The 23486-nt window shown below is 44.0% G+C and overlaps 1 protein-coding gene across 1 annotated transcript in view; it reads left to right on the top strand.

Moving 5' to 3' along the window:
* Positions 1–17369: 17369 nt before the first annotated feature.
* The window catches only part of OXR1 (oxidation resistance 1), a 75883-nt gene continuing 69766 nt past the window's right edge, over positions 17370–23486 (top strand). The window contains 1 exon segment of the mRNA XM_015421591.1: positions 17370–17666. Coding sequence (XP_015277077.1) covers positions 17510–17666 — 157 coding nt within the window. The 5' untranslated portion in view covers positions 17370–17509.

The raw sequence follows: 23486 nt of genomic DNA, 5'->3' as shown, positions 1-23486 counted from the left end.
CCCACCCACCTCAAAGTCGCCGGGGGGGTCACTCTCCAGGTCTTCCCTCTGTAGCCACGCACACAGAGGTTTTGACTGTAGTGGGTATGACCAACTCTGAAGCCAGCCGGAACTCCGTTCCTGTGTGTTCCTGCCCCAAAATAGCCCTGCGTTCTGGCCCTTTCCATTCCTCTCTAAAGGAGCTCTGCCTTCATTTATTTACTCCTCCCCCACATTCTAGGCTGCAAACTGTCAGCAGAAGTAGGCTCTTGAGAGGGCTTCCGAATGTACCTTTAAACACAGAATAATCATAAATAGAATTCACTAGGAATAAAATATACCTCCAACAACAAACAAGAGCCCCGCCAAAAAAGCAGTAAGACAGAAGTCTGAAATATCATTCAGAGTTAAACCAAAGAAGGAATGGGAGAAAAGAGAGGAGGATGAAAATGTTTTTGCTGATCATCTAAAGCTAAGCAGGGAGAGAATTCCAAAGGTGGAGTGCCACAGCACTGAAGAGTTTATTCCAGGCAGTTGTCCACTTAATGTCCAGAGACAAGAACCTCTATTGACAGGTAGATGTCTTTTAAGTACTCTGGGCCCAGCCAATTTAGGATATTAAAGGTAACAACAAGTCCTTTAAGTTGTGCCTAGAAATGAACAGGTAGCTAGTGAAGCTGTTTTAAAACTGTTGAGATGTGATCCTTGTGATCTGTGCCAGCCAGCGATCTTGCTGTTGCATTTTACAAGACCTGAAGCCTCTGAACAATCTTCAAGGGCAGCTTCAATATCAAGTGGATTGCAGTAGTGCGTCCTCAATATGATCAAAGCTTGGACTTCCAGTTTATGAAGCAGCGATGGTGGACCACCCCCCCGAGCCGTGGGAGAGCGATCCACACACCAGTGGCCTGGGGGGTGCCACCTCAAGTGACACCCCCACGGAGCCTTTGCGATAGGCTCCAGGCCACGGGGCTTTGAGGGGTGGCCTCTTCGATGGCGTAATGCCGGAGAATTGAGGCTTCCCTCCGCCCTGACGGTCCAGCCGCTGTGTGGCCCTCGGGCACTAGCTGGATTGACTGGGACAAGTGCCGGAGATTGAGTGGAATGGCGATTAATGAGCGAGGTCAGAGAATCTGACCGACAATGAACGTGAGTTCGAAATAAATCGGATTACTTTAAAAGCAAATCCCCCCCCTCCGCTGACAAAAGCGGGCGCAAGAGGGACACCTCTTTTGCGATTGAACTGATAGGTGATACGAAAGGGGAGAGGGGAGGAAATACAACGAGAGTGTTTTGAGAGACTTACTTGATTTTCGTCATTGTGGGGCGAGTTTTTTGAGTCGTGAAGAAGTCGTAGAAATTGTAAACAAAACGGGAAAAAATGGTGGCCCAGCAGAGAAAGCCGAAAATGAAACTGCCAGGCAGTCAGAGCCCAAAACCGGAAGAGGGAGCAGACGTCATTAAACCGCTAGCGGACGTGCTCAAGCCGGTGATGGAATACCTCGATGGTATTAACCAGCAATTGACCATGATGAATAAGAACTTTGCATCTCAACAGCTCCAGCTGAATGAAACGGAGAAAAAACTGGAGCAGGCAAATGAGAAAATTAAAGAGATAGACACCACAAGCAAGAAATTGAAGAAAAGAATGGAAGAAGTGGAAATGCAGCAGAATGTTCAAGAAAACAGTTTTCTGCAGTTACAGATGGGAAAAGCTAACATGATTCTCAGGTTCCAGGGAGTTCCTGAAGCTGAGCAAGAGAACCTGAGGAAGGTGCTTAGCGAGATTATCGCTCCAGTAACAGGCTTAACAGCGGATGAGCTTTTAAAAGAAATGGAGCTAGCCTATAGGGCATACTCCAATTATATTAAAAAAATGGCCTGCCTGGAGTAATAGTGGTCAGATTCTCAAGAAGACAAACCAGAGATGCCATCTTAAAAGCGACTTCAGCAACTCCACTGAAAATGGGGAATGTAATCATCAAAACTTTAAAAGACATTCCATTTGAAATTCAACAGAAGATAAAAAATTACAAGGATTTAATTTCTTTCCTTCAAACCAATGGAATATCGTACAGATGGGTGGTCCTGGAGGATGTCATCTTTAAGATCAACGATCAAAGCCAAAGAGTTTTTGCCGCATCAGCCGGGAACAGAGGAAGAGTCTAAGGAGGAAGAAACTAAATCTAGTGACTCTGCCACCTCTGGAACGGAAGAGGACTCTGCTGCAGAAAAGGGTGCAGGCCTCACCAGAGTTGTATACAGTTTTCGAGACAGAAAGCCGAAGTGAAGGCAGACGGACTCGGAAAACGACCATTTGTATTCACTGTGAAGGGTCCTTCTCCTCTGAGGGTTGGAGGACATCTTGTGGGTGATTCCCATCCATCATTCAGGGAGGCAGGAACTCTTCAAACGTCCTGTTTCCTGTGGTGGGAGTCACCCCTGGCTCAGTTCGGGCACTCCTAAAGCAATAAATAACTCTTAAAATGTGTTAACTATAGAATCTTAATCACATAACTGAAACAGGAAGAATTTGGTTACTCACCTCTCTCTGCAATGAAAGTTTAACAACAATAAGAAGTAAATAAGAGGAAAGAGGATTGTGATGACGATCCAGGAGGGCCAAGATGTCCTCCAACCTTCAGAGGAAAAGGACCCTCCAGAGTGACTACCAATGGCCATTCTCCCTCTGAGGTGGAGGCCATCTTGTGGGACCTCCCAGAGCAGTGTCCCTAAAGATCGGGCGGGTGGTCGTCATCAGAAGAAAGGACAGACTGCAGCACTCTCCTTCCAAAGGCTGCATCCGCAGAGTCATACACGTTAATTTTATAGTGTCTAATGAAAGTAGATAAAGATGACCATGTGGCCGCCTTGCATATCTCTTCTATCGACGCCCTATTATTCAGTGCAGTATTTGTGGCCGCACTGCATAAGGAATGTGCCGTGATGCCAGTAGGAACTTGTTGTTTGGAACTTTTGTACGCTTCTGTGATGCAAGTCCTGATAGTCGAACTCAACGCTGAATTGGACATTTTCCTTCCAGTGTGTGGAGCTGAGATATTAATAAATAAGGCTTCTGTTTACCTAAAAATGGCTGTTCTGTGTATATAACACTTGAGTGCCCTGTGCACATCTAGGGTGTGCCACAGCTTCTATTTTGGATGTACTGGCTTTGGAGAGAAAGATGGCAAATAAATCTCCTGGGATCTATGAAAGGTAGATTGATCTTGGTACAAAAAGTAGGATCTGTTCTAAGAATGACTTTGTCCTTATGGAAAACACAAAGATCTGACCTAATGGAAAGAGCACCCAGTTCAGAAATCCTTCTGGCAGAAGTGATTGCCACCAGAAACAACACTTTCATCCTTAGAAACTTCAGGGATACTTCCTTTAAAGGTTCAAAAGGACTTTTTGTTAATGCGTTAAGGACTGTATTTAGTTTCCAAGTCGGAAATCTATGTTTTATTGGTGGTGCCTTGAAGGTTGCCCCCTTCAGGAAGCGACGTATATGAGGATGCTGAGAAATTGGGAGATCTTTGTAGTGAGGTAAGACTGAGACAGTGCCGCTAGTTGTATCTTGAGAGTTGCAACCCAGAGACTGCTGTCTATGCCCTCTTGCAGAAAATCCAGTATGGCCCCGACCTTAGGTCTTAGAGGATCAACTTGCTTCCTTCTTGACCATCTCACAAATACCTTCCATGTGTAGTTGTAAATTCTTGAAGCAGAAGGTTTACGTGATGCCAGAATTGTCTCTATCACCTGTTGTCTATATCCAAGCTTCCTTAGCCTGTCCCTTTCAATCTCCATGCGGTTAAATGGAACCACTCCGGACTCGGATGCCATAGAGGTCCTTGAATCAGCATGTCAGGTGACACTGGTAAAACTAGTGGAGGGCATATCACCATCTCCTGTAACGAAGTGAACCAGGGACGTCTTGGCCAGTAATGTGCTATTACTATGACTTCCGCCTGTAGCATTCTGATTCTCCGTAGAAGCCGAGGTAATATCGGCAATGGTGGAACGGCGTATAAAAGACCATCGGGCCACTGGGTTGTTAGGGCATCCGTGGCTTATGCTTGGTGATGGAAGAACCTTGTGAAGAATCTCAACAGTTGAGCATTGGTGGATGTCGCGAACAGATCCACCATGGGTCTGCCCAGGTTGTCTGTTATGAAGTGGAAGACTTTCGTGTTTAGGGACCACTCGCCCTCCTGGATTGTTTGACGGCTCAGCCAGTCCACCTGGACATTCGCAACTCCTTGCACATATTCTGCTTGGATCGATGCTAAGTTTGCTTCCGCCCAGCTCAGTAGTTTGATTGCTTCTCTGTGTAACATTGAGGATTTGGAGCCTCCTTGTTCGTTCAAGTAGGCCTTTGCAGATACGTTGTCTATGCAAGTCGGACCGCACAAAGCTCCAACAGGTTGATCGGAAGGGTCTGTTCCGTTTTTGATCACTTTCCTTGCACTGGATGGTTTAGCAGGGTGGCTCCCAACCCTGATAGGCTTGCATCTGTGAACAGTTGACTCCTTTCTTGAATCCAGAAGGATTTCTTTTTGGATAGATTTGATGTGTTGGTCCACCAACGAAGGCTCATTTTTACTTGAAGGAGATGTCCATTCTCAGAGCTATGGAGGATTGGAATGGTCTTAAGAACAACTGAAGTTGTCTTGAATGTAATCTTCCCCATTCAAGGGTGTCAAATGAGGCCACCATTAGCCCCATTAGTTTGGTTAGTATGGACAAGGACGAGGTTCTTGCCGTGATGATCTGTTTTGCTAAGGACTTGATCTTTTGAGCGTTCTTCATGGGTAGATACAGTGAGGTTGTCTTGGGGTCTATAATCAATCCGAGGTGATCCAACCTTTGAGATGGAGTCAAAGAACTTTTGTTCATGTTCACAAGAAAGCCAAACTCCTGTAGGCATTGAAGTGTCTTGCGTGTGTCCTGTATTGATTGTTCTAGTGTCCTTGACCGAATCAATAGGTCGTCTAGCTATGGGTGAATGTGGATTCCCCTTTCTCGTAGGGTAACAATTGGGTGAATCAGTATTTTTGTGAATACCCTGAGGGCTGACGAGAGTCCGAAGGGTAGAGCCCTGAACTGGAAGTGATGGTCTCCTAAACAAAAATGCAGAAATCTCCTGTGCGGGAGAAAGATTGGGATATGCATATATGCTTCCGTCAAGTCTAGTGATACAAGAAATTCCCCTGGTTGGAGTGACTCTGCAATTGACCTTAGTGTTTCCATGCGGAAATGTTTGGGGGCAACAAATTTGTTTACAAATTTTAGGTCTAAAATTGCTCTCCAGTCCCCTGTCTTTTTGGGGACTGTAAAAAAGATTGAATAGATGCCCTGTCCCTGTTGTTCTGTAGGAACCGGTTCTATTGCTTGAATGTCTAAAAGATGAGACACCACTGACCAGGTCCTGAGTCTCTTTGCATTGTTCTTGGGCATAGGAGAAATGATAAATTTTTGAGGGGGAATTTTGAGGAATTCTAACTTGTAACCTTTGGTCACTATGCCTACAGTCCAAGGGTCTGGCCGGGACTTGACCCATGTCTTTCTGAAGTGTGTTAGTCTTCCCCCTACTGGTGACTGTAGATAGTCATGCTCTCGCAGGTTTGGGGTTCTTGTCCCCTTTCTCTTTAAAGAAGTTTGGTCTTGAGAATCTATTGTTGCTGTTAGTTGCACCTCTGCGAAAGGACTGCCTGTTGTTGTAGCTGTTGTTGCCCCATGACATCCTTCTGGTATCCTGGCGAAATCTTGGAAGTGTATGTTGTGTCCGAAAGGATGTTGAGGTAAAAGGTTTGTCTCCTAATCTCACAAATTTGGGGAGCGCTTTCTTTTTGTCTCGAGTCTCTACCAAGATTCTCTCCAGGGGTTCTCCAAAGAGCTTATCTCCCTGAAAGGGATAAGCTATAACTATTGCCTTTGATTGGTAATCTGCTGGCCATGACCTCAAGCATACTAGACGACGCACCGCAGTCGCAGACAACATGGCCTTGGAGGAAAAAACCATGGAATCTAATGTGGCATCAGCTGTGTAAGAAATAGCTTTTAATATCCTGTTGGCTCCTTCCATCAGCCTTGGGTTGTTCTCTGGGAGCATCTGTATGAGCTTCCTCATCCATACTATAGCTGCCCTTGACACTGTAGAGGCCGCAGCTGAGGACTTAATTGCCATGGCATTGGACTCATGTGCTTTCCTGAGGGCAAATTCTGCACGTTTGTCTAGATTGTTCCGCAGGTTGCCATGTCCATCTTCTGAAACTAATCCCGTAGACTGTAGGGCTGTCACGGGGGCATCAACCGTTGGTAACTGCAAAATACTAGAAGCCAGAGAAGTAGTGGGGTATAGCCTTTTTATGAATGCTGGTCATGGTTTATTAGACATGGGACGTTGCCATTCTGCTTTAATTTTTCTGACATAGAAGTCAGGGAATGGAAATGCCTGCTCTGAGTAATCCACTGGAGCAAGATCCACTGGAGGGAAAAACTCATCCATAATTTCATCTTCCTCCCCTTATGTCTATTCTTCTCCTTTGTTTGTTAAAGGGTGGGTGTTTTGAATGTGCAGTGCTGATAGGGTTTTGGATAAGAGGTATTGAAAATCCTCTCCTTTAAAGAAATGGAAGAACTGGTCTGAAGCAGCAGGCTTCTTCCCCTTTTCCTCCTCATTGTCTGAGGAAAATTCTCCCTCTTCCTCAGCACTAGAATCTTGGGACATACAGTCCTCTGCAAATGGCTCTTGCAGTTCAGTTTGTAAGTGAAAATCCTTCTTTGCTGCCTTGGTGGGCCAGGAACCCCTGCGTTTTCATTTAACTCAGTCCGCATATGCGGAAGGGGAAGGTGATCTTGTTCTCTTACCCCCTCCCTGGGAACGGGCCATTTCCTCCCTTATTGCTCTCCTTAGGAAAGCCATAGCGTTAGCGGATTGGGGGGGGGACCGCGCTCATATACATCACCGGTTTGGGAGTCCTCGTCTTCCTCTTCCTCATCCTTTTGGCTCATAATGACATGGGAGCCAGAAATATGCCCTTGTATATAAGCGGGCTTAGATAATGGGGTTAAGCACTGTAGGCAGCCCCTGGTTTCTGAAGCATGAAAATCTACTTGCTTCAAAATGGCCACCGCGGGCGGCGCAGCCTTCTTTGCTGCTTTTGTTTTGGCGCATTTTTTCTCCCCGGTCACTTCCCGCTCCTGGCGCGATGGCACGCTCTGCCGCTTCTGAGCAGCTATATCCGCAGGCTCCTTTCCAGCCGAATCGTTATCTGGGGTTGAAAGGAAGCCGTCTTCCATCTGACTGGGGTCCATTGCTCTCAAGCGGATCTTAGAACGCAGCGTAAGGCAAGTGCTGCAGCTGAGAGCCTCTGTTAGCCAAAGGCGGGGGGGGGGGATAAAAGTGGCAGAAGACAGTAAGAATAAGAACAGGATTATTATTATTTTTTTGTAAGAGGAGCAAAGGTGATAAGATCTAGGAAATAAGGAAAGAAATATAGAGAAGTTAGTATCCAGAAGATAGTCTATGAAATGGTAGGCAAAGCCTAACTAGCTGCTCTCCCTCTTGAGGCAGGAAAAGAACTGAGCCAGGGGTGACTCCCAACACAGGAAACAGGAAGTTTGAAGAGTTCCTGCCTCCCTGAATGATGGATGGGAATCACCCACAAGATGGCCTCCACCTCAGAGGGAGAATGGCCTTTTGAAGCTAAGAACAAGAAGATGATCAGAAAGTTCTCTCATAACAACTAATATATTAACATATTTGAAGCTGTGATAAACAAGAACTCTACAAGTATATTGTGATATTAATACTTTTAGTACTAACACTTATACTAACAGGGATAAGATCTCCTCCTCTTGGGGTTTTAGCATCCTTTAGTCCCCTTCCCATTATTTTCTTTGTAGTTTTGTAGTCTATTGCAAAATAAAAAAATATCCCTTCGGGGTTCTTGGTTTTTTTAAATATGACCAAAGCTTGTACAACCAGGGTCAGATCTCACCTCTCAAGGAAAAGGCCACAGCTGCCACACCAGTTGCATGCCCCCAGATGAGACCTGGGCCTCCACTTGTAAGCATCTGTAAACATATATTTTATATTCCTCTGAATATATTTAGAGAGCACTCAGTTGTCTCCCACACAGATCATTAGTCAGATAGTCCACACCTGTTCAGCTTCAACAAAGCAAAATATAGTGTTCCCAGCCCATTTACAGGACCCTATCCACAGAATGCTCTTGTGAGATAAAGTCAAACTATTCCCATTTTACAGGGAACTAACTGAAGTTGCAAAAAGGTATGCCAGTACTTTAATTCTAGATTTCTCTGATTTAAGCTCAAAAAACCATCCAGCAGAGTACATTTGCTCTAGAGTCCTGGTGGACAACTCACCTTCATGGAAAGTCAAGACTGACAGGTCAGTGCTCCAGCCTCCTACTAAAATACCCTGTCCTATGTCAAGCAAGCACATTTAACAAAGACTACTTTCTCCACACCTCTTTTATCTCTAGGTTGGCAACTGGAAGGCCAACTAGCATACCTCATGGGGATAGCTTTGGCCCAGGGCTTCAAGTTACCTATCCCTGGTCTCCTTTAGTTTGGGAATATTCTAAGGAAAGGATGTGGTGCAATCTTTGACTATGTCATCTTCCCTTCCGTGGATCTTGCTCACCAGAAAATCTTTGTTACACTGGGATACAAAATTTTAGAAAGCTATTCCATCCTCAGTCCTGACAGACTTCCAAAACTGAGCTCCTTCCTAAGCACCCTGCTGCCAATTACACTTTTTACAATTTTTGGATTTCTGGCTTGCATCTACGTTCTCTCAGGAAAACACTAGCTCAGGCTGTTTCTCAATTTAGCGCTACCATTGAGATGTGCATCCCTGAATTATTAAAGAAAGCTAGAGACTGTCTGTTTTGCTTCTTCTGGGTAAATTGTTAGTATCAGTAATGGACCTCAAAGGGTTTGATGCACCAGCACATTATAGAATTAACTGTAACTAATTCAGTTAGTTCCAAAACTACACACATTTCCTGCGGTTTCTGTTGGAGTCGGTCCAATGGAGCGACTGAATCACTCAAGAAGAGAGGGGAGCATGTTTCCTAAAAAGGAAGCAGCTGCCCCACTCCTCAAAGCACTTCACATGAGCCCAAGCACATGGGCAGCAATTAAGCTCTTTGCAGCCTGAACAATTGAAAAGCATAAAATTTCCCTCCTCCAGCATAGCATTTGCTATTTTTTCATTCAGAAGTGATCATCAGAGATGTTCTACTCAGATATCTACTGCTCACAGAAAGGTATGTCTAATGCAGCATACAGGATAACTTATTACTTGTAATAAACATTTTATGTTATACATGTTTACTTGGTTGGAAATCTCATTGAAATCCCAACAAGACATGCATGGGTAACATGTGGCTCCACTTTACAGGGTAAGTCATTATTTCTTCCACTTTGCAGATGATGTTGAGACAAAACATGTGTGAGACTTGCCAAGTCCATGACTGAGTGCAAGCTTGAACTGGGGACTCGCGGGGTGAAATCTAACATGTTTTCTGAGTACTTTGTACTTTCAGAAAATCCTTTCCACATTCACTTATTTGCTGACAAACCAGTGAATATCAGCACTGGGACCCTTGCGTGTTTCTCAAGATTCTGGGGGATATTCTGGTGTAACAAAGGGCCCCAAAACATACCCATCAATCCTGCTATTCACTGCAGGGGAAGACCTCTAGTACTTTCAAGGAAATGTATCTACTGTACTGATAGACTGTGATAAGATTCCAGTGAATCACAGTGTATCCCAAATCAAAGCAATTGTTTTATCTATTGGACCCCAGTGTGCTTTTAAAAAATCTTTGTAGTCCCATAAAAGGCGTGTAGTTAATTCTTCCTGTATTTACAGCTCATTGGAAATGGTTGGTTTTTTAAAAAATAAAGATAATAATGAAAAGACAGGTGCTGTTGGTATTTTGTATTTTGGGGCAGGGAAGATGAGAACTTTCCTGTATGGAGAACCAGACTGTGAGTGAGCCCTATCATACTCCACTTAAACCAAAATAATTTTCAAACACTTCTGAGGCTGGCCATAAAGCATGCAGTGTTTTTACAAACTCCTTTTTTAAAATTCCAGTTTATCACTCTGGAGTACAAATTAGTGTCTCACCTAAATCATAACCAATTTTAATGTCAGTAACGCAGGTTCTTGTTGCAGGGAAGATGGTAACACGTAACAAGCTGGCAAAGGCACCTGAGACATTTGGCTGAGTTTCCAGAAAGTAACTGTCATTTAATCAAGGAGTTTATTTGATGCAATATAAACATATGCATGTCCAGAGGCAAGATACAAGCTCTTTAAAGGCCACATTCTTGATATTCAGAACAACTTAGTTGTGAAATTACAAGAAGCAATCTTCTGATTACCGTTTGACATGTTCTTTGTCTCTCAGACTCCAAACTTTTTACCATCCACATGATCTAGTACAGTGCAGCTGATATAAAGCTGGGTCATTTGAGAAAGGCTTTGGAAGTAGAGGATTTTGTCTACTCCAAGACAATTACAGAGGCACATGAGAAAATCCCAGGCTCTGTGTTGGGGAGATTTTTACAATGTTGTTCCCATTATGAGCATTAAGTGCTGACCATGAACCAGACATGGAACAGAAAACCAAGTGAGTTATTTTAGTGTAAAGATAAACCACATTCATTAATCCCTACATAAATGCCAAAGACTGGGGCTTCCGGTCGAGCCAAGATGGAGGACTGACGCACTTTCACTTTTGTGCGAAGTGGGCGACGGCTGCTTTTGACAGTTTGGGCAGTTTCTAGCCCAGCGCATCGCTCCCCAGCGAGGGGGGGGGACAAGCAGGCAGCAGCGCCTAAGAGGGAGTGTTAGGTTGGCGTGATTCCGCTTCGGAAGAAGCGGAAACAGGCTTTGATCTCCTCCCGCGAAGAAGGCAATTGCCGAGCAACTCTCCAGCAGCCGTTCGAGCCGGGGAGTACAAATTAGTGTCTCACCTAAATCATAACCAATTTTAATGTCAGTAACGCAGGTTCTTGTTGCAGGGAAGATGGTAACACGTAACAAGCTGGCAAAGGCACCTGAGACATTTGGCTGAGTTTCCAGAAAGTAACTGTCATTTAATCAAGGAGTTTATTTGATGCAATATAAACATATGCATGTCCAGAGGCAAGATACAAGCTCTTTAAAGGCCACATTCTTGATATTCAGAACAACTTAGTTGTGAAATTACAAGAAGCAATCTTCTGATTACCGTTTGACATGTTCTTTGTCTCTCAGACCCCAAACTTTTTACCATCCACATGATCTAGTACAGTGCAGCTGATATAAAGCTGGGTCATTTGAGAAAGGCTTTGGAAGTAGAGGATTTTGTCTACTCCAAGACAATTACAGAGGCACATGAGAAAATCCCAGGCTCTGTGTTGGGGAGATTTTTACAATGTTGTTCCCATTATGAGCATTAAGTGCTGACCATGAACCAGACATGGAACAGAAAACCAAGTGAGTTATTTTAGTGTAAAGATAAACCACATTCATTAATCCCTACATAAATGCCAAAGACTGGAATAAGGGTGAAATTGTTATAAACTATAGATGGTAAGGACCTGAAATGTCTCTGCTTGCAGTAGAATAAGATTATATAAATGGCAGAACGGCCTATGTTGCTTAAAACTGCAGGTGAAAGAATCACATTTTTTAAAAGAAAAAAATTCCTTGCAAGTGGAAAATAAGGCCAGCTGGGAGTGGGCAGGGCTAACCTCCCTCATATGCTCCCATTGGGGGGGGCACATTGAAAATTGCATTTTCCTACTGGTAGTTTGAAGGCACAGTCAGTTCTATCATTTTGTATCTCTGCCGCCTCATCCTGCTTCCTGGGTAGACCAGACTTCTCTATGCTGTAATTGACCAATAGAACTAGCAATTACCACAGACTGGAAGGTCGGTAGTTCAGCAACTCGAGACCCGAGTACCGCATGACGGAGTGAGCTCCCATCTCTGTTTCCAGCTCCTGCCAACCTAGCAGTTCAAAAGCAAGGAATTACAAGTAGATAAATAGGTACCACTTTGGTGGGAATGTAACAGCGTTCCGTGTACCTCGGCATCTAGTCATGGCGGCCACATGACCACGGAAACGTCTTCGGACAGCGCTGGCTCTTCGGCTTGGAAATGGAAATGAGTACCGCAACCCTAGGGTCGGATTTGACTGGCTTTCGAGCAAGGGAAACGTTTACCTTTACCTTTTAGGAGATGGTAGCTGAAACCCTTTGCACATTTACTTGAGAATAACCCTAAACAAACTCGGTGGGATTGGACTGGTTGTACCATCAGAGAGGATGGGTCAACCCATCTCAGGTAGCAGATTTTTCTGCCCTTCGATGGAACTACAAACTCTCAGTTATTTATTTGATATTATTTGGGAGAAAGGGATATCATATTGGGCACCATGAGAGCCAGCATGGTAAAGTGGGTAGACATTTGACTAGGATCATCCGGGAGACCCAGGTTTGAATCCCCATTCTGCCATGGAAGCTTGCTGGGTGCCCTTGGGGCCAGTCAAACAGTCTCAGCCTAACCTACCTCACAGGGTTGTTGTGTGAATAAAATGAAGAAGGGGAGAATGTTGTCAGACGCTTTGGGCCCCCACTGGGGATAACAGTTGGTTGTAAATGAAGTAAATGAGTCTTCTCACATGTTGCCTTGTTTCAAGTAAATGCATTTGAGCAGATTAACAATGTTAGAGGCTAAAGCAGGTACTTAGAACTAACAGCACGTCCTGTACAAGTCTCAAGGAAGAAGCAGTAAACTTGGTTATCTTAGCAATAACATCTGCAGTCATGACTTTTCTGCTTTTAGATTCATTAGATTTCATAAGATAACAGCAACATCTGAGATGCGTGTCAAGCAGCATACCTCTGAGATGGTTAACTGAGATTAAATATTATGTCAAAATGGAATCTGTTTCTAATTGCTGCTATGCAAGGAATCCTTCCAGTCTTTAAAGAAATTACAGCAGGGTGTCACTGAACTGCTATGGGCACAGCTTCTCATATTGTGATGGAGAATGAATTAACTGAAATTAATTGAACTTTTGTTTACTTGGGTCTGTGCATATGAAGTTCCAGGATATTGTTCCTGGAGCCATCATCTCCTGTGCATGCTCCCCTCTGATCAATTTTTACTTATTTAAATCATTTATACCCCAGTTTTTTGTTACCAGAGCCAGATTACAAACTATAAAATCCAAATAGAAACGATTTAAGAAGTAAAAATAAAAGATGCAGATGTAATATCAAAAAGTAGCAGCAATAAGGATCATCAAACAAAAATCAATTGATTTTTTAAGTGAATGCATAAAAGTAATCCATTTCCACTCCTGAAATCCAGCTATAAAATAAATTATAACCTGCGGTACTTTGTGTGTAGTTCAGTTGACATTTAAGCAGCAGAACAGGATTACTTTATGTTCTCATGTCCCCCCCAATCTAATTTTAGAATCAAACAAGCTATCAGAATGAAATGTCAGTATGCATGTTCAGAGAAAATGCAATGATCTAGTTTTGGTGAATATCATGTACTTGTAGATACCTTATATGTAAGGCTGCTGAGCCCAGGCCTTGAGTAGGCTTTGTGTACTATTAAGAGTTGCTTAGAAGATTCACCTAACTCAGCTGACATTAACTTATGTTTCCATTCTTGCTTATTCAAGCAAAGTGCCACAGAACCAGTTGTATTTATTTAGTGAATTTTACAGAGACCTGCTGAATGCATATTGAGGGTGCACGACAAAGGGACTAACTAATATTTATACTCTGGAGTTATTATGTGTTGGTGCTAGTTACTGTGTGTTGAGTGTGAGCTACTGGCTATATGCTAAGAATAAGAAGCCTGGGTGTCCAGAGTCAAGCACTGCAAAATAGCCGGATCCCTTATGTCTATGATATCTTTCTCCTTTGCACTCTAAGCCCCCACTCAGAAAACCTGGGACTTCATTTGAATGTTTGAGAATTGCCTGGGACTCACACATTTTGGTAGCATAAAACAAATATAGCTAAAACAGAAAATTATACAAGATGAACAGGAACAGATGCTAAGATATTCCATAAGCTCACAATACTAAAATCCCACCCCCCCACTCCAAAGTCTTGAGGTGCAAAGCTGGCTTCACAAGTGACTTTTGTACTTACAGTTTCTGTAGAGATACTGCTGGTGACATCCAAAGGGTAGAAGTGTGGCAATGAAATACGTTGTTTGTGGTGGAAAACAGAAGGTACACTGTTGCTTCTAGTAGAAGACACAGTATTGGGGGAGGACTTTTGTCTTTCCATAAGCGATTTCAATAAAGATGTCAGAGAGAGAGAGAGAGAGAGAGAGAGAGAGAGAGAGAGAGACTGTGAACAACATAGGCCCCGGTCACACAGGCTGGATATCGCGGGGGGGAGGCGTGGCTAATTGCCCCGGCGCAGTTTGATGCACGATTACGCGATCAGACGCGCCGGCGGCACACCAAGGGTCGTCCTTCCCTCGGCGCCAGCGGGTAAACTAGGGACCGGAGGGGAATGCCGCACGCCAGCGCGATCACACCTCGGGCGTCTGGAGGCAGCCCGTGGCAAACGTTTACTAGTACCTTGGAGGTACTAGTTTTTTAAGGCGCATTGTCGGCGGTTAGTCACGGGTGCACTCCACTCCCCAGATGTTGGGGTGTGATCGCACCCGGATAATCCGCCCACCATCCGTGCCTCTCCCGCGACAACTTTGCCGTGTGACCGGGGCCATAGTTAGTTCAGTCAACTATAGTGATCGTATAGCTCTGGAAGAATAAAGATACCAGTTCAGCAAAGCTTTTTATGTTATACTATACCCTTTACAGGAAGAAGCAACAGCTTCCAGCTAGGAAGAAAAAAAATCAACAGCTCACCTAAGTCAGTAGCCCAGTTCAATAAATCAAACTCTCTTTCCAGTTTAATGGATCTTGCCCCAGGATAGACAATGCTTTTTCTGCCACTTCAGGTCAGGGTGGAACATGTTGTCGGTACAGCAGTATAGTAGATCAGTAACAACCACAAATGCTAATGTTTTGGCTTTATTAGCCACACACACACATTATAATAAAGTGATGATTTAAGCCCTCCACATATGCAAATTAAGCCAGTTTTCAACCTTACCCACAGTGCTGCTTTCTGCCACTAGATGGCTGCAATATATTTTCCCCAAAGCATTAAACAGCTAATCTAGGAGATTCATGATTCTTTTCTCTTTGGTATCTTTGCACATTGCCTAACTTTCAATTCTGTTGCTACTCATGCATAAAAAGTAACAGGTGAGTCAAAAATACATAAATTATGTTATTTAATAAATTAATAACCATAAATAATGGCCAGGCATAATACATTGTACCAACCCTGCATGCAATTAATTGTGGGCAAGGCCCAAAAGAGGGAGTTGAAAAGACTGTCAGGTAGTCCATGGTGATTCTACCCACGTATACCCATGTATACAATTCTGCAAGTGTGGAAGGGAAGGGAACCAATTCAATTTTTAAAAAGTAAAGCATGTGTGCTTGCACCCTTCTTGTAGGGTATATTCAGGGCTCTTTTTGTAGCAGGAATTTATTTGCATATTAGGCAACATGCCCCTAATGTGGCCAATCCTCCAAGAGCTTACAGAGCTCTACTTACAGGGGCTACTGTAAGCTCTTGGAGGATTGGCTACATTAGGGGCGTGTCGCCTAATATGCAAAGGAGTTCCTGCTACAAAAAGAGCCCTGTTTTAATATTGGTTTGCCAGCCTCCAGGTGGGGCCTGGAGATCTCCTCGAATTACAACTGTTCTCTGGATGACAGATATCACTTCTCCTGGATAAAATGGCTCCCTTGGAGGCTGGACTGGATGACATTATACCTTTCTGAGCTCCCTTCCATCCCCAAACCCTGCCCTTCCCAGGCTCCCAGGTTGGAGCTGGCAACCCTATTTACCTGGAGCTTGAGAATACCCGAATAAGAGGCTCATCACTAGAGTGGAAGCCATGTCTGCAAGCAGAATTCTCAGAGAGCTCCCCCACTATTTCCTAGCATTTTTGCCCACTAGTCACTGCTGTAGTTGGTGCTTATTTTTACTGGCCCTTTATTTGCTGCTAAAACAATTATGGGTCACCACCTCATGCCATTCCATGGTTTTACGTTTTCCTGACTTGAATCTCTAGAAAGGTTTTGCCTGCTTGCATTTGAGCATTTTTATTTGGGGGAAACGGTCTTAATTCAGCAAGAAAGGAAAGAAGATGCATGTTGCCAAAATTAATCACAATGGATACACAAAGTGTAAAAGAAATGACATGGGGGGGGGGACGACATGGGTTCTTAAACCTGTGTTTTCCTTTTAACACTACTGCAAATGGTGGAGGACACTTGCAGGGCAGAACTAAGGAGGAAAAATAGGCCTTCCCTCACCCAACTAATTCCCAAGTGCAAATAACCCCCCACAAAGTCTTTTTTTTAAAAAAGTGTTATCAATATAGCATCTGAAAACAGAAGGGAGCCACACTGAGGCAAAATAAAATTGTAGTCCAGTGACACCTTAGTGACTAATCCTATTTATCCCAGAATGAATCTTTGTGAGTCAGAGCTGACTTCATCAGATGCACTGAAGGGATTCATACCTAGACTGATGCTTTTATATTCACAACACAAAGATGGCAGTAGTGGTGGAGGTGGGATGTTGATATGACAAAGAGAGGCCAGTTTAAAACAAGATCCAGTAAAAAGAGGCTGTCTCAAAGAAAAGGGGGGGGGAAGGCCTATCACCTAAGTCCTGTGTAAAAGAAACATGATTGACTAGGATAGGTTTCCTGTCACAGACTGGTGTGAACCCCCCCCCCATCCCATCAGTAGTCGATTGCTTCTCAACATGCAGGTTCCATCTCCTGGGTAACACGTGTTAATACATCTGTCCTCTCTGTGAAATGTTTGCTTGCTTTAAAGGCAAACCAAACTCGCGGCCGTCTCCTAGTGGCAGTGAATCCCACAGGCCACACTATATTGTACTATACTACAATATAGTGTGGCCTGTGGAATTCTCGGAGCATTAACAAATCTCTGAGCCACAACCTGCAGACACTTCTGACACGCCTTGTGTCCCGTGAATCCCACACGTAAATTATAAGCTCCGCCGCGTGGCTTCCTTCTGCCTCCTTCCCCGCCAGTGAGAGGCGCGGCCCCTTTAACAGAAAGAGCTTGAGGCGGAGCCGGCCGCAAACTTTTGCACAAGTTTTCAGCCAGCGACTCTGTCTCTCTGGCGTCGGGCCTTGAGTTGGTTGGACGGGTGGTTGATGTGATTCTTTAGGAGGGGGGCGACTGAAGCGCCTCACGCCCCCCCCCCCCCCCGCCCTCCAAGGAGACCCATGGAGCTCCCGCCTGTGGGCCTCGCAGCCCCCTAGAGTCTTGCCTCAGTCACTCAGCCCCTTCCGTCCCCTGCCTCTCCCCTCTCAGGAGACGGGTCGTCGTCGTCGTCCACTATGGAATACCTCACCACCTTCACGGGCAAGAGCGGCCGCCTCTTGAGGGGCACCGCCAGCCGCCTGTGGGGGATCGTCCCCGGCGCGGGGAACCCTCGCCAGGTCCACTTCCAGGACTCGCTCCATGAGGGGGAGCCCAAGGCGACGCCCCCACTAGGTATGGGCCGCGAGGGCCAGAAACGGGGGGGGGAGGTGTCTGTTGTGTGAAGGACAAGCGCGTGTACCGGGGGGGGACGGACATTTCCCTTCGTATCGGAGGGTTGACGAGCGGAGACGGGGTTGCTACAGGGCACACGCAGCCGCCCCGTGGAGTGCCCTTGCACGCCTCTTCTAGGCTGGTGCGGTGGCGTCCTGAACGTGTCGCACGTTGACTATTGCTGATTTCATGGGGGAAATAATTTCGTTATCTCTCTCTTTCTCTCTCTCGGCAACCATAATTAGTACTATAGCTCTTCGTATTGTTGCTTCCTGAAAACAGGAAACTTTTTCAGCTCTCAGGGGCTCAAATTTGCATGCGCCATTTTTTGGTGCTGCTGCGTGAGTGGGGAGGAGGAGAGGAAGAGCCGGCCTTTCAGGGTAACTGATTAGGAGTGGTGGCAGTTTGAGGACCACTTGGGACTGAACGCCTTTCTCCTCCAGTTAACTTCCTCGTTGCTTCGTCACCTCTTGTTCTTTTTGTAACCCTCCGAACAGTGCACGCGCTCTCCTGCGGAGTGACTACAGTCGAAACCTACAGGAGGCTCAGACTAGTAAAAGCAGCTGTGTGTGGGATTGCATTGTATTTCCCCCTCTTCCGGGGAAGGAGGGGGGGGGGGATAGATTTAGGAAGCGGGGAGGAGTTAATTGTAGGACGAGAGGGGATTGTTAAGGGCGACCCGGCTGTTCATTCTGGATTCCTTCAACTGAGAGGACTATTACTTCTACTCTTTTGTTGTGTTGTTTGTGTTGGAGTATATAGGTCAGAATCCATGCCTTGCCCCAAGTAGCACGAGATGGTAGAAGCCTGTCCTTTTAATCATAGATGAAACAACAATGCTAACACATTTAATACTCTCACGGAATTTAGCAGGATTTTTGAAACGTTGAGGATAGTGCCAGGGTCCGAGAATGGGAAGTACATTTTCCTGTGGCCTATAGATGCTGGCCTATGCTGCAACATCTATTTAATGGAATCATAGAGTTGGAAGGGGATCTCCAGGGTCATCTAGTCCAACCCCCTGCACAATGCAGGAAATTCACAAACCTCTCCCTCCACGCCAACAGTGACTACTGTTCCATGCCCAGATGACAAAATCCCTCCATGATCTCCAGCCAAACTGTCCTGGAGAAAAATTGCTTCCTGACCCCAAAGTGGCAATCAGCATTTCTCTGGGCATGTGAGAAAAGGCCACAAGAACTTAAGCACTGATGCAACTCTTCCTGCCCTCCCTCTCATGGTGTCATCTAAAATAGGCACTTTGTCCTGGGTCATGAGATGAATGGGATATTGTATGTGTGTGCGTGCTTATATTAAGCCAGAGAAATGGTGCTTGGGCCATGGATCAGGCTGCAGAGGTCTGGAAGGCAAATGCAAAAAATCAAAAGTTTAAAACTGTTTGGAGACATTTTATCAGTAGCCTCAAAGGCATGATTGAAGAATGGCAGAAGTCCACAGTGGATAACAAAAATTGGAAGAAGTGGTAAATCTGGAAAGGCTTTCCCCTTCACCATGTTGTGTCTGCCTTCCATCCTTCAGCTGTAATGTGTTGGGGCACTTTGAGGGATATATGCAGGCAGCGGTGAGGCAGGCTGGGAGGATATGAACTGCACAGTATTTTGGGATGGACAGAATGTAACTAGAGCAAGGTGCTGATAAAAACATAGGGAACGATGCATGTGACAGGTTGTTTTGGCTTCATTAGCGTGACCTAGCACTAATGTTCTCAGTTAAAAAGAGGATAGTAGACACTTTCCTGCTGTTTTAAGTGGTGATGAGAACCATGATCCTTTCTGTGTCTGATTCAGAATGCATCAGGGTGCTGAGTTTGCTGTGCTTGTATCTGCCTAAATTGTGCTGAAGTAATTTGCAGGGTGTGTTGGTGATGTGGAATCTTCCCATGTAAGCGCACCTCTTTAATTCCAGCTGAATCATATAAAAAGGAGGCTGTTTCCAGATGTGTTTCTTCTCCTGCATAAATTAAAATCAGGATACATACAAGGTAATGATGTCATGTGGCACACAGGAAGAATCTGATCATGTGCATATACACATTGACGTGTAGGAGTCATTCATTACATTCTCTTTGCTTGACCCTCTCAGGAGAAAAACTATTTAATAGGAGTTTTTTGTTTGATATTTGTATGATAAAATGGCCTTCCAATGTCCTAAGATTTGAGTTCTATAACCCTGTAGGCAGAAGTTCTGTTCTTTCTTCAGGGGTACACCGAAAAGTATATGGAGGACACAAATGGCTGACAGTGACAAGCAGCTGAATTTTCATAAGGGTACAGTAATCTGGTAATCAAAATTGGCTGCAGTTATTGTCAAGTATGCATTTGATCAGTCCTTTCTTTTCTTTTTTTGCCTCCCAATTAGTGGAATGGCTTGTTGTCTTTCTAGGAAGTATAACTCTCTGAACTGTAACAAGTTGGGTGAAAGATCAGTCCAGAAAGGAAAAGCAGTTTTTGCTGTCCTTGGTATAATCAGTGTTTGTTGGGTCAGCGGGGAGATGGATAACTGACCAAGAGAAATGTTTAAGCAGTTTATTAGGAAGTCTTCTGGAAAATATAGTTTCTTTTAAAATGTGAAACTCCCTTTACTACGTTTCCTTTTTGTTTCTTCCTTGAAACATCTTTTGGATGTGAATGACAGAGCATTTTGCTGAATTGGAGCGGAAAAGAAATTACTACTCACTAGGTCCTTCTGAAATGTTGGGATTTGCATATTATTATGACTGATAAAAATGGGATATGTAACTTAATTGCACAGTCATAGCTGTAGTTGAGGAAGCACTCAACTACACTGCTGGAGATGAAGAGCTGTAATATGGTGAATATGTGTACCCCGATGATAGGATGGCTAAAAATAGAGAGAAGTTGGATAAGGACCGTGATGAGCAAGTACATTGCTAGATTCTCAAGTCTTGCCAGGTGCTGAAGGTCCTCTTACTGGTTTCATTGAGATTTTTCAGTAAGCAAGAACATGTGCGTTCACGATGAAAAGGAGATAAGAATAAATGGTTAAAATAACAAATGTAAAAAGATGTATTGTTTGGACTTAATACTTTTGACTCTAGTAAGAGTATTTGTTAAAGACTATTAGCAGATTCAAGTATCGAGTTAAACTCTATGTTTAAACAATTGGATCCTGCAGATTCATTCCACTAATGACTTTATGAGATCCAAATAATTGATAAAGTTATCCTTATATACACAATAGAAACTGTATACAAAATTTGTCACATTTGAACAATATATCTCTGAAAACTAGTATACATTTTAGAAAGTGTTTTGACTGAGTTTACTTTTTTCTTAAGAGTTTTCATGCATTTCAAAAGTTTAAATACCTCGTAGTAGTTTTTCAGTGTGTACTCAAATTTTCATGTTGGAAACATTTGAGGGGAGGGGGGGAAGTCCACAGGAAACGTTTTACACTGAATTTTTTCTGGTGTTATCCCGGGCCTTCGCATCTCTAATCCCAACACATTTATCTTCGTGTCTTCCACTCTTCCAGTTCTACCACCATCAACCATCCAAAGGTCTTCTGCTCCTCCAAACAAATATGCTGTTTCTTCCTTACTGCCATTTTTGCTTGTTGAAGCATCTGTGTAACTACCTCATGTCCTTCAAATCTCTGCTGATAATTCTTTTTGTGAAGCCTTTGCCACAACAAGTTTTAAAATTATTCAGAAAAAGATTCTGTACAGTAGAAACTTTTTTTATGCAGAAGTCATGCCTGCAGGAAATGTAGCTTCAATGACTGAACAAGGTCTTAGCCAGTTTCCTGGTCTGGTCATTACAAATTCAGTTAGCATAAAAAGCTGCCCTTTCCTTTCCTTTTATACCCTTAGAAGCTCCTTGATTCACAGATCTTGAGCAGCAGAAGATACTTCTTTTTTAATGCAAGGGTTAAATCTAGCCCAACCCCCCTTGGGCAGGGGTTTGGACTAGATGGTCTGCATGGCCCCTTCCAACTCTTATGATTCTATGACAGACAAATTTTTACAGTTTCTAGAGTAAACATAGGATCCCTATCACTGAGCAAAAGAGTGTAGGGGGATGGTTGGTTGATTCAAGGCTTAATATAGTGATCCTCGTGTTCTCAAAGAACCTGCATTCAAGCAGGGCATGGAGTCATAGAATCACCGAGTCGGAGGGGGCCATACAGGCCATCTAGTCCAACCCCCTGCTCAATGCAGGATCAGACCAGAGCATCCCTGACAAGTGTTTGATACGGTAGAATGTATCTATCTTATTAAGGCCCCAGGGACAGGTTCTATTAGAATGGGGCCTATTCAAAAAAATCTCCTGCAAAATCATTGTAGGGCATAACAAGCTTGTTCGTAAAGTTAACCTGTGGTAGTGGCAAGTGCCTTGCTACACCAATAGTAGTATATGAGCATTTTGAAAGCTCCAGCAGCATGACAATGAACAAGCTCCCTTTCCTTGAACCACCCTGAGCCGGCCTTGGCTGGGAGGGCAGGGTAGAAATTCAATAAATAAATAAATAAATAAATGCTGGTGAAACACCAGTTATTGCATTGCTTAGAACTTTTCGGTGTGAAGGAGAACAGTGCCTTCAACCTGGCCTCAGTTCGCTTGTTTCAGTTCATGCCAGGTTTCAGTCTTTTTCTGGTGTGCTCAGTCTCAGCAGTATTCCTCCACACAACCTGTTCTTGCAAAACTAGCTCCAAATCATGTCCCTGCTGCTTTCTGTGCCTGGAAGTTATTGTTTTCCAGAGGCTACAAAAAGATTCTAGACCAGCATGAGAGCCAGTGTGATACAGTGGTTAGAGTGTCAGACTAGAGTCTGGGAAACCCAGGTTCGAATCTCCACTCTGCCATGGAAGCCTGCTGAGTGACCTCAGGCCAGTCACATACTCTCAGCCGAACCTTCCTCATGAAGTTGTGAAGGGGGGGGGATGATGTAGGCAGCTTTGGGGAGAAAAGGTAGAAATGAATACATAATAAGGACCCCCAGTCGTTCTGGAACAGCAACATTCTTTTGTCCAGTCTTTGATGCATATTACACTACATTTGAGACACAATCACTGTGATAGATCTGTATACAATAATCAATACAGCAGTTTTCATAATGGCGAGTAACAGAACTTTGAGCATTTAAGAAAAAGATGTTAGAAACAGACGTGTTGTTAAACAAACTGTAGCTTTTACTCCTTGAGAGTGTGTCATGGATAGCTGAAGTAACTGTAGACCAAAACAGGAGATGTTACCAAAGTAGAAGAAAAGGGCATGACGACTGCATTGTAACCTGGTAAATGTGGCATTATCCTTTTTGTTTTTATCAAAACTGTGAGCCCTGTTGTTGTTTGTGGAGACATGGAACTGTACTTTTTCCTATTAGGCCACCAAATTCAACAAATATGAAGTGCTATCTGTTGTCTTTTAAGACTTGTTCTAACTGAAAATAAATGTCTATGAAAAATAGCACTTTTGAGTTTGAGTGCCCCTCCACCCAGGCCTTTGCATCAAGGAAGCGGATTGCTCTGGCCTTCACAAATGAACCCCTGCAAATTTAACTATTGTAGTTAAAATGGCGTCCATCTCTGGATAGATACTCCTGTTTCAATTTCAGTGTTTTTTTTCCATGAATGCCCTGCTGCACAACACTCCCATATACAGTTGTTTCACTAGGTGAAAGCATTAAAAATGTTATTCTACCACTTTATTCTACTACATGAGTCAATCAGGATTTAATTTTTCCTGAAACGTGACATCAACACAACAATGCTTTCACCTAGTGAAACAACTGTATATG

This window comes from Gekko japonicus, unplaced genomic scaffold, assembly GCF_001447785.1.
Source record: "Gekko japonicus isolate JY-2015 unplaced genomic scaffold, Gekko_japonicus_V1.1 scaffold1589, whole genome shotgun sequence".
Classification (NCBI taxonomy): Eukaryota; Metazoa; Chordata; class Lepidosauria; order Squamata; family Gekkonidae; genus Gekko; species Gekko japonicus.
This window is presented reverse-complemented; position numbering and strand designations above follow the sequence as displayed.